The sequence below is a fragment of the Kogia breviceps genome, chromosome 14, assembly GCF_026419965.1.
Source record: "Kogia breviceps isolate mKogBre1 chromosome 14, mKogBre1 haplotype 1, whole genome shotgun sequence".
In the NCBI taxonomy this organism is placed as follows: Eukaryota; Metazoa; Chordata; class Mammalia; order Artiodactyla; family Physeteridae; genus Kogia; species Kogia breviceps.
Genome location: NC_081323.1, coordinates 68,880,344 through 68,894,041, shown reverse-complemented (window position 1 = coordinate 68,894,041; position 13,698 = coordinate 68,880,344). Strand labels below are relative to the sequence as shown.

The window sequence follows — 13,698 nt, the reverse complement described above, 5'->3', positions numbered from 1 at the left end:
GTGGCAAAGAAATTTTATTTCATAGGTCAAGTGATGGATTGGTAATAGCTACCTGGAATGCTGTCCTGGGGAAAACCCCGAGGCCAGATCCCAGTCCAGTACGGAAGGTGCTGTGATACTAACTTCCTCCGTCCTGAGTGTGGTGCATATCTGTCAATATTCTTAGAGTCTAAGTGACAGAAACCCAATCTCAGGCAAGAAAAATTGTTGGCTCATAGAATTCAGGACAGGATATTACCAAGAGAGGGGTAGAGATGCAGACGGGCCTCAGGAACAATAGTCCTGAACCAGAGACTTGCATGCCTCTGAGATACTCTCTGCCCCTTATTTCCATGTCTCTGAAATCTTCCATGTTTTCTTCACTCATGCAGAGCAGTTATCTCCACATGACAGGAATTATAGCCACCGACAGTTTCCAAAGTGTGCATTTCATGGCTTCCACCAAGGAGAGACTGCCTTATATACCCTTTGGTAACAAGCAGACACACACAAATTTTGGAGAGGGATTCTGATTAGCCCAGTTTGGATTAAAAAATCACGGGAAATGATTGCTCAGCTCTGGACCAGTCAACTTTGAACAGGGGGTGGAATCATCTAAGAATATGTTAGTTTCCATGAGAACCATACATTTGGGCTCGGTGGGAAGAGAGGTCTCCAGAGCAAAGACAGCATGAGGTACAGGACTTTCAAAATGATGCGTTTCTACCAAAAAGGGAATGGCCACATGGCTGCCATCCCAGGGGGTACAAAAAAGAGAAGGAGAAGACCCTCCGAAATATGTGCCAACCTTATCTGGTAGCTATAGCCCCTCCCCATCTTTTGTGGCCTCATCTGGAAAGAGAAATCCCCACCTAAATCCGTCCAAGTTCCAGTGAGCTGAAACAAAGTTATCACTGTAGCAGTTACCCAGAACAGTGCCTTCATTTTGTGGAAGAAATTCCTGCTCCGATGACCAATCCACTTAGCCATCTCCTCCCAAGGCAGGTGGTGGCCTGAGAATTCTGTGCCTGCTTCCTGAGGACTGCTCCACCATGCAACGGCTGATGACGTTCCGGGTCCTCTGGGGCATCCACAAATCCCGCCGTGGCCTCCACCCTGCCCTTCAGCGCCTGCGCTGCCGCTCTTTATCGGGAGCTGGAGCCCCAAGATGGAATGACTATGATACACCTGAGGAATTTAACTTTGCAAGTGATGTGCTGGACTACTGGACTCAAATGGAGAAGGTAAGGAGGCACCCATGATGGGGGGTGAGAGCAGGATTGACCTCTTGCTCCTACTAGGTTGAGGGGCGCAGAGCTAAGAATGGCTTCTGGCTAAGCTTACAAGTATCATGAAAAGCTTATGTTTTGGGCTTCAATTCTCAGCCTGGACACTTCCTCAATTCTCTGAGCCCCAGTGGTTTTATTCGTGAAATGGGTATAATCTCATTGAATAAACAAGACAGCAGGTGAAAGTATCTGGTACACAGTCAGGTAATTGTGGCCAAGTGTCAAGTTCTAATCACAGGTCAGCAAGTTGATGTTGGTCTGAATTCTCACCTTCAGCTACTGGAACTGTGAGTCTAACTAGAATTCATCTCATCACACTTGGGCTTGACTTCAGGCTACACCGAGAGGGAGGGTACAGGCAACCTGACTGTGCACATGGACATCTGACCATGTAACAAGATCATGTCATCTATCTTCCTATGAGGATGGCAAGTACATCTGGAGTCTTCCCTATCAACTACCTACTTGAGCGTGTGGCTTTAGGGTGTGTCCAGAGAAACCTGTCCCTGTGGTCTCTGCAGAAAAATGCACGTTCTTGGTTTGTCTTTTACCAAGAGACAGACCAAGAGAGGAGCAGTGTTGACACTAGGAGTTGCGGTAGACAGTGGGTGGTGTTCCAGCTACTAAGTCCCAGCTGGTAATGTCCACATTGTGAAAACCCACTCAACATTGTCTCTGTATAGAAGAAAGAATTCACCTGAGGTGGAGTCAGAGAGTTGATGTATTTTTAATTTCCCATGAACATACATTCATATGTTAATATATATTATTATATTATATATTATATATAATATATATATTATATATAAATATATATTATATTATATTATATATAACATATTCATATGTTAATATTAATATATATATTAATAAAGGCTTACATGCCTTTCATAGGGACTTTTTTTCCTACCTCCATCTTTTTTCCTTTTTCTGAATTTCCATAGTAACTCCAAGGAAAATAGAGCCCTCAGTCATGGAGAGCCTTTTTTTTATGTGCCATATCAAGCACATTGCACTTAATATTCTGATTAGATGGACACTTTAATTATCCCCATTTTCCAGCTGAGGAAACTGAGGTTCCAAGGGTTCAGATAACCTGCAGAATTCACATAAGTGAAGGAGCAGGATTTGGGTCCAGGCCGTCTGATTCTATAATCCACTGTTTAACCTGGTCTCACAATGTGATGATGTCCAAACATCTCTGCCTTCAGACTCGAAACTCACTTTCATCACTGCCCACACCAAAACTCTGGTTAGACCTTTTGAATCATGAGAAATGGCTGGAGAGACCATCATTGTTTTTCTGCATTTGTCTTCATAAAGTCCTTATTAGTTCACATATAAACCCCTGGATATTATCACCATGTGAATATTTGCCCAGGGAATGCTGCGTCTTTGTTGGGTCATTGTCAGTTCCTCCGTATCTCCAAACTAGCATCTCCACCCCTTTTACATTCATTCTCACAACAGTTCTGATCTGTCTGTTTCTACTTTTCCAATTGCCTTGGTCATGATCAGTGTCTCTCTAGTGACGTATGGTGTCTGACACCTAGCAATCCCTCAGTACACATTTGTGGAATACATTAATTTTGAAACTTGCCTTATGAGCACTGTATGGATTGATGTTGCTCCCGTGGAAGACCTTCTAGAGGGCACGCCACCCTAGTCCACTCTCGCTTTCTGGGCCTACCCTTACAACTTAGCAAGCATCATTCAGAAACTGATCCGTAGCCTAATCAACAACACAATCCAAACCATAAAAAATAGACAGAATTTATTTTGACTCAATTTTCAACACATTTTACTTATTAAAAACGTTAAGTCAGAAATCCAACATTTTAATGTAATTGTTTTTAGCATAAGCCAGGCAACATAGGTTCAGGGGTGGAAAATATAGTCATTCATTCAGGCCACCAATTTACAACCCCTGACTATCCTTGGGAATTAAACCCTATATTACTCTAGGTTCCAAGGATACTACACTCCAACTGATTCATGGAGCAGCCTCCCAAATCTGTTTATGAGAGGTCACGTTCTTGTCCCAAATCATTCATTCTGTCTCTTTGATACTGCATTCATTCATTCAGTTAGGATTTAATGAGTACCTAACATGTGCCAAACACTATTCTAGATAAGATAGGGATAGAAAAGTAAACAACATACAACGCTCCATCTTTCCTTTTTTGATTGTGTGATTCTCCACTTCATGTCTCAGGAGAGATGAGTACAGCATCTGTGACATTGACTTCTGTTTGTTTGGGCAAAAATCATGACAGGAGCAAATTCTTTTTACCATCTTCTGATGTGATTTAGTAATAAATATTGCTCAATAAGTATAGTGAAATATCAACCACAGAGCTTAAGAAAGCAACAGCTGAATGTCATTGCCACATAATGTCTGGTTCTTTGTCCTATAATATTTTCCCAAAGAAATTAATTTAAGTGTTGACAAATTTTCTAAATTTCTTAATATATAAGTCATGTTTGCCTACATTTTTTTTTTCTGAGCCAGTAGGTCTGTGTTTCATGGCTCTTGAATTTATTTCTATGTGCAAGTCCCCACACAGCAAGGGAAGAAGAATGCTTTTATAGAGAGGTAAAGGAAGTTGGGAGGGCTATCGTAAACAAAGAGTTCATGGCTTAAGCTGAGTCCTTGCCAGGAAAGAAGAAGATTCTTTCTTCTTCCTTTTGGGCTCTGCTGTCATTACAGCATGTGAGAGCTTCCCTGGCTAGTCTTCTAACTCTATTTAATTGAGGTTCTATTTATTACTTTTTTTTAACAACACAAAACATTCATTCCTATATGGCAGCAATCAGTAGAGCTGAATGGTTGCTGCCTCCTTGGGAGATGCATGGCTCTCCAGTTTGCCCCTGAGAAACCTGGCCAACTTATCTCATTTGTTATTTGCTTGGTCTCTACAGGCTCTGTGTTTGTAACCTCTGGAATAAAAACAAGATGATCTCAACTTATCTAAATATTAATGGCGTAATACACGTTATTTCCAATTTAAACAATGCAAAAAGTTTTAACATCCAGAACTTCAGTCTACTTTGGTAAATTTGTTAAAGGTGTGTGTATCAATCAATTAGTTAATCCATGTGAAACTGATACTTCATGACTGGGTTTCCTAGTTTGACATATCATACTACACAGTGATCATTTGATGAGGCTGTAAGGATTATACTCATTTCTTATCAATGGCAATTTACAGAAGGATAACATGGCACTTACCATTTTAAATTATATTTAAACCACTTTCTTTGTAAGTTAAATTACAATCAATCTGACATGTAACCATATTTAAAATAAATAGTTTGGGCATAATCTACATACAGAAAATTTAATTACTGCCAAGTTTAGAAAAATAAATCATAAGTTTTATCTAAAGAGATAAGTCTGATCTTATCTTTAGATTTTTTATTGAAGTATGTTGACTTACAATATTATATTAGTTTCAGGTGTACAACATAGGTGATTTAATATTTTTATACATTACAAAATGATCACCATGATAAAGCTAGTTACTACCTGTCAGCATAAAAGCTATTGCTTTTTATGTTATTGACTGTATTTTCTATGCTATACATTACATCCCTGTGACTCATTTATTTTTATAGTTAAAACTTTGTGCCTCTTAATCCCCTTCAAGTATTTCATCCCCCCCCGGCCCCCCCCCGGCAACTACCAGTTTGTTTTCTGTATCTATGAGTCTCTTTATGTTTTGTTATTTTTTGTTCATTTACTTGTATATTTTAGATTCCATATGTAAGTGAAATTATATGGTATTTGCTTTTTCTCAAGATAGTTTTGGCTACTTGGGGTCTTAACCATGTGAATTTTAGAATTACTTTTTCAAGTTCTGTGAAAAATGTCATTGATGTTTTGATAGGAATTGCATTAAATCTATAGATTTCCCTCGGAGTCTGGTCATTTTAACAATGTTAATTCTTCCAATTGATGTTTTTGTTGTCATCAGTTTCTTTCATCAGTGTGTCAGTTTTCGGAATACAAGTTGGTTAGAATTATTCCTAGGTGTTTTATTCTTTTTGACACAATTGTAAATGGGATTGTTTTCTTAATTTTTCTTTCTGATAGTTAATTGTTAGTGTATAGAAATGCAACAGAACCCATACAGTTCAAACCTGTGTTGTTCAAGGGTCAACTGTATTTGCTTTATGTATTAGGTGCTCTTATGTTGGCTGCATATATATTTACAATTGTTATATCTTCTTGTTGGATTGATTCCTTTATCATTATGAAATGTCCTTCTTTGTCTCCTGTTACTCTTTTTTTTTAATCTTTATTTTTAAAAATTTATTTTAGGCTGTGTTGTGTCTTCGTTGCTGCACACGGGCTTTCTCTAGTTGTGGCGAGTGGGAGCTACTCTTCATTGCGGTGCGCGGGCTTCTCATTGTGGTGTCTTCTCTTGTTGTGGAGCAGGGGCTCTAGGCACGTGGGATTCAGTAGTTGTGGTGCGTAGGCTCAGTAGTTGCCGCTCACGGGCTATAGAGCACGGACTCAGTAGTTGTGGTGCCCGGGCTTAGTTGCTCCGCGGCATGTGGGATCTTCTAGCACCAGGGCTCAAACCTGTGTCCACTGCATTGGCAGGCAGATTCTTAACCACTGTGCCACCAGGGAAGCCCTGCTCTTTGTTTTAAAGTCTGTTTTGTCTGATATGTGTATTGTTGCACCAGCTTTTTCTTTTCACTTCCATTTATATGGAATAGTTTTTGCCATCCCCCGACTTTTTCAGTCTGTGTGTGACTTTAGATCTGAAGTGAGCCTCTTGTAGGCAGGATATAATGGGTCTTTTTTTTTTTTTTTATCCATTTAGCTACTCTATGTCTTTTGATTGGAATACTAATCCATTTATATTTAAAGTAATTATTGCTAAGTATGTAGTTATTGCCATTTTGTTGTTTTCTGATTGTTTTTATAGTTCCCTTTTTGTTCCTTTCTTCTTTTTTTCCTCTCTTCCCTTGTGATTTGATGACCGTGTTTAGTATTATGCTTGAATTTCTTTCACTTTTCTGTGTGTGTACCTATTATAGGTTTTTGGTTTGTAGTTATCATGACATATATATATATATTTTTTTTTTTTTAATTTTTTTAAATTTGATGATCTCCTAAGGTCAAATGCATTCTAACCACCCTACATTTTTACTGTTCCTCCCCATGTTTGTTGTTTTTGATGACATATTTTACATATTTTTCTTTTGCATATCCATTAACTACTTACTGTGGGTATAAATGATTTTATTACTTTTTCTTTTTTTCTTTTTTTTTTTTTGCGGTATGCGGGCCTCTCACTGTTGTGGCCTCCTGTTGCAGAGCACAGGCTCTGGATGCGCAGGCTCAGCGGCCATGGCTCATGGGCCCAGCCGCTCCGCGGCATGTGGTATCTTCCCAGACCAGGGCACAAACCCGTGTCCCCTGCATTGGCAGGCGGACTCTCAACCACTGTGCCACTAGGGAAGCCCCTACTTTTGCTTTTTAACATTCCTACATAAGTGGTTCCTTATCTTGGAGAAGTGGCCTAATGTAGGAGATGTCCTATGGACCCAGCAGCACGCTCCCCTCTGGTAACCAGAATTATCTGCTCTAGTGTTGAATGCTCTATGGCTCCCCCCTCTATGGGCTATGTGGGCCCTTCTGTTGTGGCATGGCTAACTACCCTGGGTGCACTGGTAATCAAGGCTGGCCCCCAGACTGGTTGGCTGACATTTCCTGTCTCATGTAGTGGTTGCCAGCCTGTAGCCAGGGATGGTTCCTGATGTGGCTGGCAATGTGGCCTGGGATGTTCTAGGGCTGATCTTGGCCCACTGATGGGTGAAGCTGGATCCTGGGATAGCTGGCCATGGGGACTGGGGCCCCTGGAGCTGGTGTCGGCCTACCAGTGATTGGGGTCATCTTTAGATTTAATTTAACCCTGAAATTCCTTGTTATTCCTTCTTTATATTCCAGAGTTATTGTTGTTTTATTTATTCATTTAATACATATTTAACAAACATTTACTATGTACCAAGTACTCTTCTAAGTGCTTTGATAAAGAATTTAAAAGTTATCACTAATTTTTTGTTGTTGTTTTATTGAGATATAATTGGAATATAATTATCACTGTTTTCCTAAAAAAACAAAACCCAGCAGTTTTTCAGCTCAAACTCTTAACACACTAGCATGCGTTTCGAAATATTTAGACATAAAATCTGGGGTTTTCATTGCAGAAAAGCTTTTGGTAATGGATTTAACTTTTTTTTTAATAGACAGGAGGTTTTAAGATTTCTATTCATCAACTTTGGAAAGTTAACTTTTTTTTAGCAATTTGTTTATTTCATTCAAAATGTCATAAAGTTATTTTTTGACATAAAGTTATAAATACTTTCATTATTGCTATTTTAATGTCTGTAAGATTTATGACAATGTACACTTTTTTATTCTTGATATTTTTAATATGTTTATTCTCTTTTTTTTCTTGATAAGTCTTCCTAAGAGTTAACCAATTTTATAAATCTTTTCAAAACCAGTTTGGGTTTTACTGATATTCTCTCTTGTGTATTTGTTCTCCATTCCATTGATGCCTACTGTTATCTTTATTATTTCTTTCCTTGTACATTCCTTTGACTTAATTTGCTATTTTTTCAGCTTCTTGAGATGGAAGTTTATGTCCTTACTTTTAAGACTTCCTTCTTTTTCAATATCTGCATTAAAAGTATAAATTTCCCACTAAGCACTCCTCTTAGCTACATTATACAAATTTTGATATGTCATATTTTATTATCATTAAGTTCAAAATATTTTTTATTTGCCTTTTGATTCTTCTCTGGCCCATAGATTACATAGAAATGTATCGGTTAGTTTCCTGATAGTTGAGGTGGGTTTCTCATTGTCTTCTTGTTAATGATTTCTAGCTTAATTCCACTGTGGTCAAAAAGTATACTCTGACTTTTGAAATTTCTGGAGGTTAGTAAACATTACAAATGCAATGGAAGAGAATGTGAGTTATATCATTGTTGGGGAAAGTGTTTCATCTATGTCAATTAGGATTTAAATTCTATAAAATCTATCATATTCTATCATTAATTTACAGAAATTATAGAAATTCTACTTGTATTTCATTTTAATTAAAAATCAAGCAAGCCCTTTCTATAGGCAATAAATTCTTACGTGTTTTAACATTCAGAAAGAATCATCTCATTCATCAATCACATGATTAATTGATCTACTTTCCCATTTTCCTTCTTTAAAGTATATTTTAGTTAGAGTAGCTATGTAGGTTTTTGTTTATTTAAATCAACTGTTTTGATCTATAATTTACCTAGAATACAATTTAGACATTTTATGTGAAAGTTTAATAAGTTTTAGAACATTTCTACCACCTCAAAAATTTCCTTTTGTCCTTTCCTAGTCAATAACCCCCTCATCCCCACCCTGAGCCCCAGGTAGACACTAATTTGCTGTCACTAACCATTGTATTTCTCTTTCCTAGGGTTTCATAGAAATGGAATGATATAAGATGCACTCTTTTGTGTCTGGTTTCTTTTACTCAGCATATTTTTGAGATTCATTCATATTGTTTTGTGTATTACTTCTTTCCTTTTTATTGCTGAGTTAGTGTTTTATTTTTAAGATCTATTTCTCAATTTCCATTGGCTTCCAACTTCACTGCATAAAAGTTTAAATCTCATATCCAGTTTAAAGGTTGTGTTTTATCTTCTTGAAAACATGCTAATCTTAATATCATATTATCAGATTAATTCTAAGCCCCCCCAAGCCATAAATCCTTAAGCAATATCATTTCAAGTTGCAAGAGTTAAGAGTCTAAACTTTTCTCTGAATTAAAACAACAATTGTTTTTCCCTTGATACCCCAAACTTTCTATCATTTTGTAAACTCATACAGAAATATTATATAATCTGTTCCCCTTATATAGACAGTGTACAACTAGTCATTTATACTTGCTAACGTTCCTTAATCTGTTGGAGAATATTTTTTTCATAGCACTGATTTTTCCCTAGATATGAATATATGTATATACATATATCTCTGTGTGTGTGTGTATATATGTATATAAGCCTTATCTCAGGTGAGACACACTCTTTTGTTCCAATCATATGAGGCAAAGATGGTAGGATCATGTTTGCACATATGTGGAAAATAATTTCTGGAAGATTATACACCAAACAGTTATCAGTGTTGACCTTCAGGGAGTTACAATGTGATGAGAAATTTGAAGAAATTTTTCTGTTCATAAGAAATTTTTCTGTTAGTAAGATTGTGCGTTGCCTGAAGTTTTACTCTGAACATGCTTTGTTTGGGGAATTAAAAAAACTTTAAAAATCGTTTTACTTGGGGAAAATAAAAGACTTCATTTAAACAAGAAAATGAAAATTGTCCATAAACATTTAAAACTGTTTACATACATATGTATATATATGTCTTGTTCACCATTGTATCTTTTTGGTCTAAGAACAGTGCCTAACAAATGATGAGAAGTTAGCAAATATATATTGAATGAATGAATGGATACTATTATATGTTTGGATTTAATGTAAATGTGTTTTTGCTTTTCTAAATTGATATTATATTATAAAATTTTTATTGCAAAAATATTCTGAAAGTTTTTTTGATTGGTTTTATCATATTCAATAACATGGAAGTAACAATTCTGTTAACAGCATATAGTTGAATTCTGGTTTTTTTATCCATTTTGCCAATCTAGTTCTTTTGATTGGGGAATTTCATTCACTTACACTTAAAGTAATTACTGATAAGGATGACTTACTGTTGCCATATTGTTAAATGATTCCTTGATGTCACAGCTTTTGTGTCCCTCAGTTCATCCCGTACTGCCTTCCTCTGTATTTAGTTGATTTTTTTGTAGTGATATGTTTTGATTTTCTTTTCGTTTCCTTTGGGAATATTCTGTAGATAATTTCTTTGTGATTACCATGGGGATTACATATAACATTCCAAATTATAACACTTCATTTTAAACTAATAACAACTTAACTTCATTCACATACAAAACCCTGTTTTCCAGTTCCCTTGCACCTTCCTATATTATGTTATTGATTTCACAAACTATATCTTTACATATTGTCTACCCATTAACATAGATTTATAATTATTTTTTATGCTTTTATGGTTTCCATACAGTGAAAGAATAAAAAGTGAAGTTATGAACCAAAATTATAACAATACTGTTTTTATATTTGTCTTTGTATCTATCTTTATTAAAGAACTTTATACTTTTATATTTAAGTTACTCTCTAATGTCCTTTCATTTCAACTTGAACTCCTTTTAGCATTTCTTGTAGGTAAAGTCTAAGGATAATGAACTCCCTCTGTTATTTTATTTTATCTGAGAAAGTCCTAATTTCTCCCTCATTTTTAAAAAACATTTTAATTTTTATTGGAGTATAGCTGATTAACAATGTTGTGATAGTTTCATGTGCACAGTGAAGCAACTCAGCCATATATATTCTCCCTCATTTTTGATGGACAATTTTGCTAGATATAGAATTTTTGGTTGACAGTGTTTTCTTCCTTATCACTTTAAATATATAATCTCACTGCCTTCTGGTCTTCAATCCACTGGTAATCTTATTAAGAATTTCACCTGATGAGTCAGTTTTCTCTTGCTGCTTTTAAGATGTTCTCTTGTCTTTGTCTTCTGTAGTTTGATTGTAATGTCTCTCTGTGGGTGTCTGGGTTTTCCTACTTGGAGTTCATTGAGCCTCTTGTATTTGTCTCTCCATGCCTATCCTGAAATTTGAGAAGTTTTTAGCCATTATTACTTCAGATAAGTTCTATGCTCCATTTTCTCTCTTTCTTCTCCTTCTGATATTCCCATAATGTGTATATTGGTCTCTTTCATTGTGCCCCATAAGTTTCTTAGGCTCTGTTCATTTTTTTTCTTGTTTTTTTCTTTTTGCACTTCTGACTCAATAAATTTAGATGACTTGTCTTCAAGTTTACTGATTCTTTGTTGTGCCTACTCAAGTCTGCTGTTGAGTCCCTTTGTGAAGTTTTCAGTTCAGTTATTGTATTTCTCAGCTCCAGAATTTCTGTTTGGTTCTTTTTATAATTTGTATCTGTTTGTTGATATTCTCATTTTGTGCATATATTATTTTCCTGATTTGTTTTAGTTCTTTGTGTTTTCCTTTAGCTCTTTCAGTGTATTTAAGACTGTCATTTAGAAATCTTTGTCTAGTAACTGCAGCCTATGTCTCTTTAGGGTCAGTTTCTGGAGATTCATGTTGTTACTTTGAATAGGCTGCTTCTCTTTTTCTTTGTAGACCTTGTGATCTGTTGTTAAAAATTGGATATTTAAAAAAAATAGCCTCCTCTCTCAATCTTTGCAGACTGGCTCCATGCAGGGAAAGACCTTCAATAATCTGCTCAGTACAAAAACTTAAGGTCTTCTCTGGCATGTGTCTTTCCTGGTCCTGTGCATGTGTTTTTTGGTTTTTTTTTTTTCTAGTTTTGTCTGCTGTTTAACATTTTAACTTTCTTAAAATTCTGCTTCTTCTGGGGGACTTAAATGTTCTATTCTTTCTTTGTCTGTAGTCTCTAATCCCTAGGTAACCACAGGTCTACAGTTTGCACACACTGTGACATGTGCCACTGTTTTCAGATACCTCCAATATGCCATCATACCCATCTGAGCTCCAAGTCAGTCAAGACAGAAACCAGTGCCTAAGGCCACCTCCAGTCAAGCCAGAACGTGGCACACAATTTTCAATCCTTTTCATCTACCCTAGGGAAGGAGCTGGGAATTGGGTGGCTTCCTCTGACTACACTGTGCCACATCAGAAAGCGGGTGGTGCAAGAATAAGCAAAATCACCACAAAATTTCTTACCATTTTGGTTATGACTTTTTATTGTTTGGGCATTTGTTGGTTGCTGTGGATTTGTGACTCTTTTCTAAATTCCTACAAAGCCAACTTAGTCTATTGTTGTTTACTTGATATTTTTGTGAGGGGAAAAAGGCCCTGGAGCTTCCAAGAGTGACTTCTTGTACCTCTAGAGGTACTTTAATTTAAAAAATAATTTCCCCAAATATTCAGGAATTAAATTTTCCTCTTTTTTTTGTTGTAATAATAATAACAACAACAGTAATTTTATTGAGCACCTACTATATGCCAGGCACTGTTATATACACTTGACCTTTTAAAATAATTCATTTGAACTTTACTACCTTCTAGGTAGTGTTATTATACCCTTTTCATAGGTGAGAAAACTGAGGCATAGAGAGTAACCAACTGTCCATGTGAAACTAAGACAGACACATGGGGAATAAAATTGTAAGTCTTCAATAAGTAACATGAAAGCTCTTCATGGTTTTATGTGACTTAAGAGGAGGGGGTTACAGTAGACCAGAAGAAGTTGGCTGGATCACACCTCCCTTCAACTTCTCTTTGTGCTATAAATGCTTTAAAATGGGATCTCAGACCTTGAACTACACTCTCAGTGGAATGTGACTGTGGTAGTGGATTGGCCAAATTAGTGCCCCTTTCCTTTGAAGCAGGAAATAACATGTAGCATATGATCCTAACCAGGAAGGCAAGAGGGGTCCAAACCCAGCCCTGTGGTGGGTGAATAATCAAGGGGATGAAGTGAAATGGAGTTTCAGAGAGATGACAGACTTAACCCGTCGTGCAGCCAACGTCTTCACACAGACCTGTGGCCTCCAGGAGGGAGACCATCTAGCCTTGATTCTGCCTCGAGTGCCTGAGTGGTGGCTGGTGATCATGGGCTGCATCCGAACAGGTCAGTGACCCAAGCAGACCTTTGGGCTCACCTAGAGCCAGCTTGTCCTGAAATATTAGGTGCTTTCTCTTCCCCCCAATTTTTCTTCTTCACAGTGTTTCTTTTCCTCAGACTCACTCAAATATTATTTTACTCCTTCTCATCCACTCTCTCCCTTATACTCACACCATCTCAAACACGATGTCGTAATTCTCTCTCACACACAAGCGTGCACACACAACACACACACACACACTTTCTCTTACACAGTCTCAGACATTCCTGCTTCATCATAAGCTTCATCAATTGTTAACGTTTTGCCATATTCGAGCCCTCTCTCCCAGTGAGTCACTTAAGAATCAGTTGCAGACACTGTTACACCCACAAACACCAGATAAACACTGGTGCATGCATCTGCTAAGATCCAAGACGTTTCCTTCACATAACCACAGTAGAGTTATCACACAAGAAGTTTAACACTGATGCAATCTAGTTACCTGATATACATCCATTGTCAAAATTCCTCGATTGTCCCAATAATGTCCTTTATAGCATTTATTTGGTTTAAATCAAAATTCCAGGGCTTCCCTGGTAACGCAGTGGTTGAGAATCTGCCTGCCGATGCAGGGGACACGGGTTCGTGCCCCGGTCCGGGAAGATCCCACATGCCGCGGAGTG

The 13,698-nt window shown here is 37.1% G+C and overlaps 2 protein-coding genes across 4 annotated transcripts in view; one reads left to right on the top strand and one right to left on the bottom strand.

Moving 5' to 3' along the window:
• The window catches only part of LOC131740776 (acyl-coenzyme A synthetase ACSM5, mitochondrial-like), a 131,555-nt gene that overhangs the window by 59,491 nt on the left and 58,366 nt on the right, over window positions 1-13,698 (bottom strand).
• LOC131740805 (acyl-coenzyme A synthetase ACSM1, mitochondrial) overlaps window positions 1-13,698 on the top strand; it is a 61,156-nt gene that overhangs the window by 14,290 nt on the left and 33,168 nt on the right. For 2 of the 3 annotated variants that reach the window (XM_067013285.1, XM_059037081.2), the window contains 2 exons: window positions 981-1,223; window positions 12,831-13,041. In XM_067013285.1, coding sequence (XP_066869386.1) covers window positions 1,032-1,223; window positions 12,831-13,041 — 403 coding nt within the window. In that variant the 5' untranslated portion in view covers window positions 981-1,031. The remainder of the gene's footprint in view (window positions 1-980; window positions 1,224-12,830; window positions 13,042-13,698) is intronic. The other variant, XM_067013286.1, reaches the window with a different exon arrangement.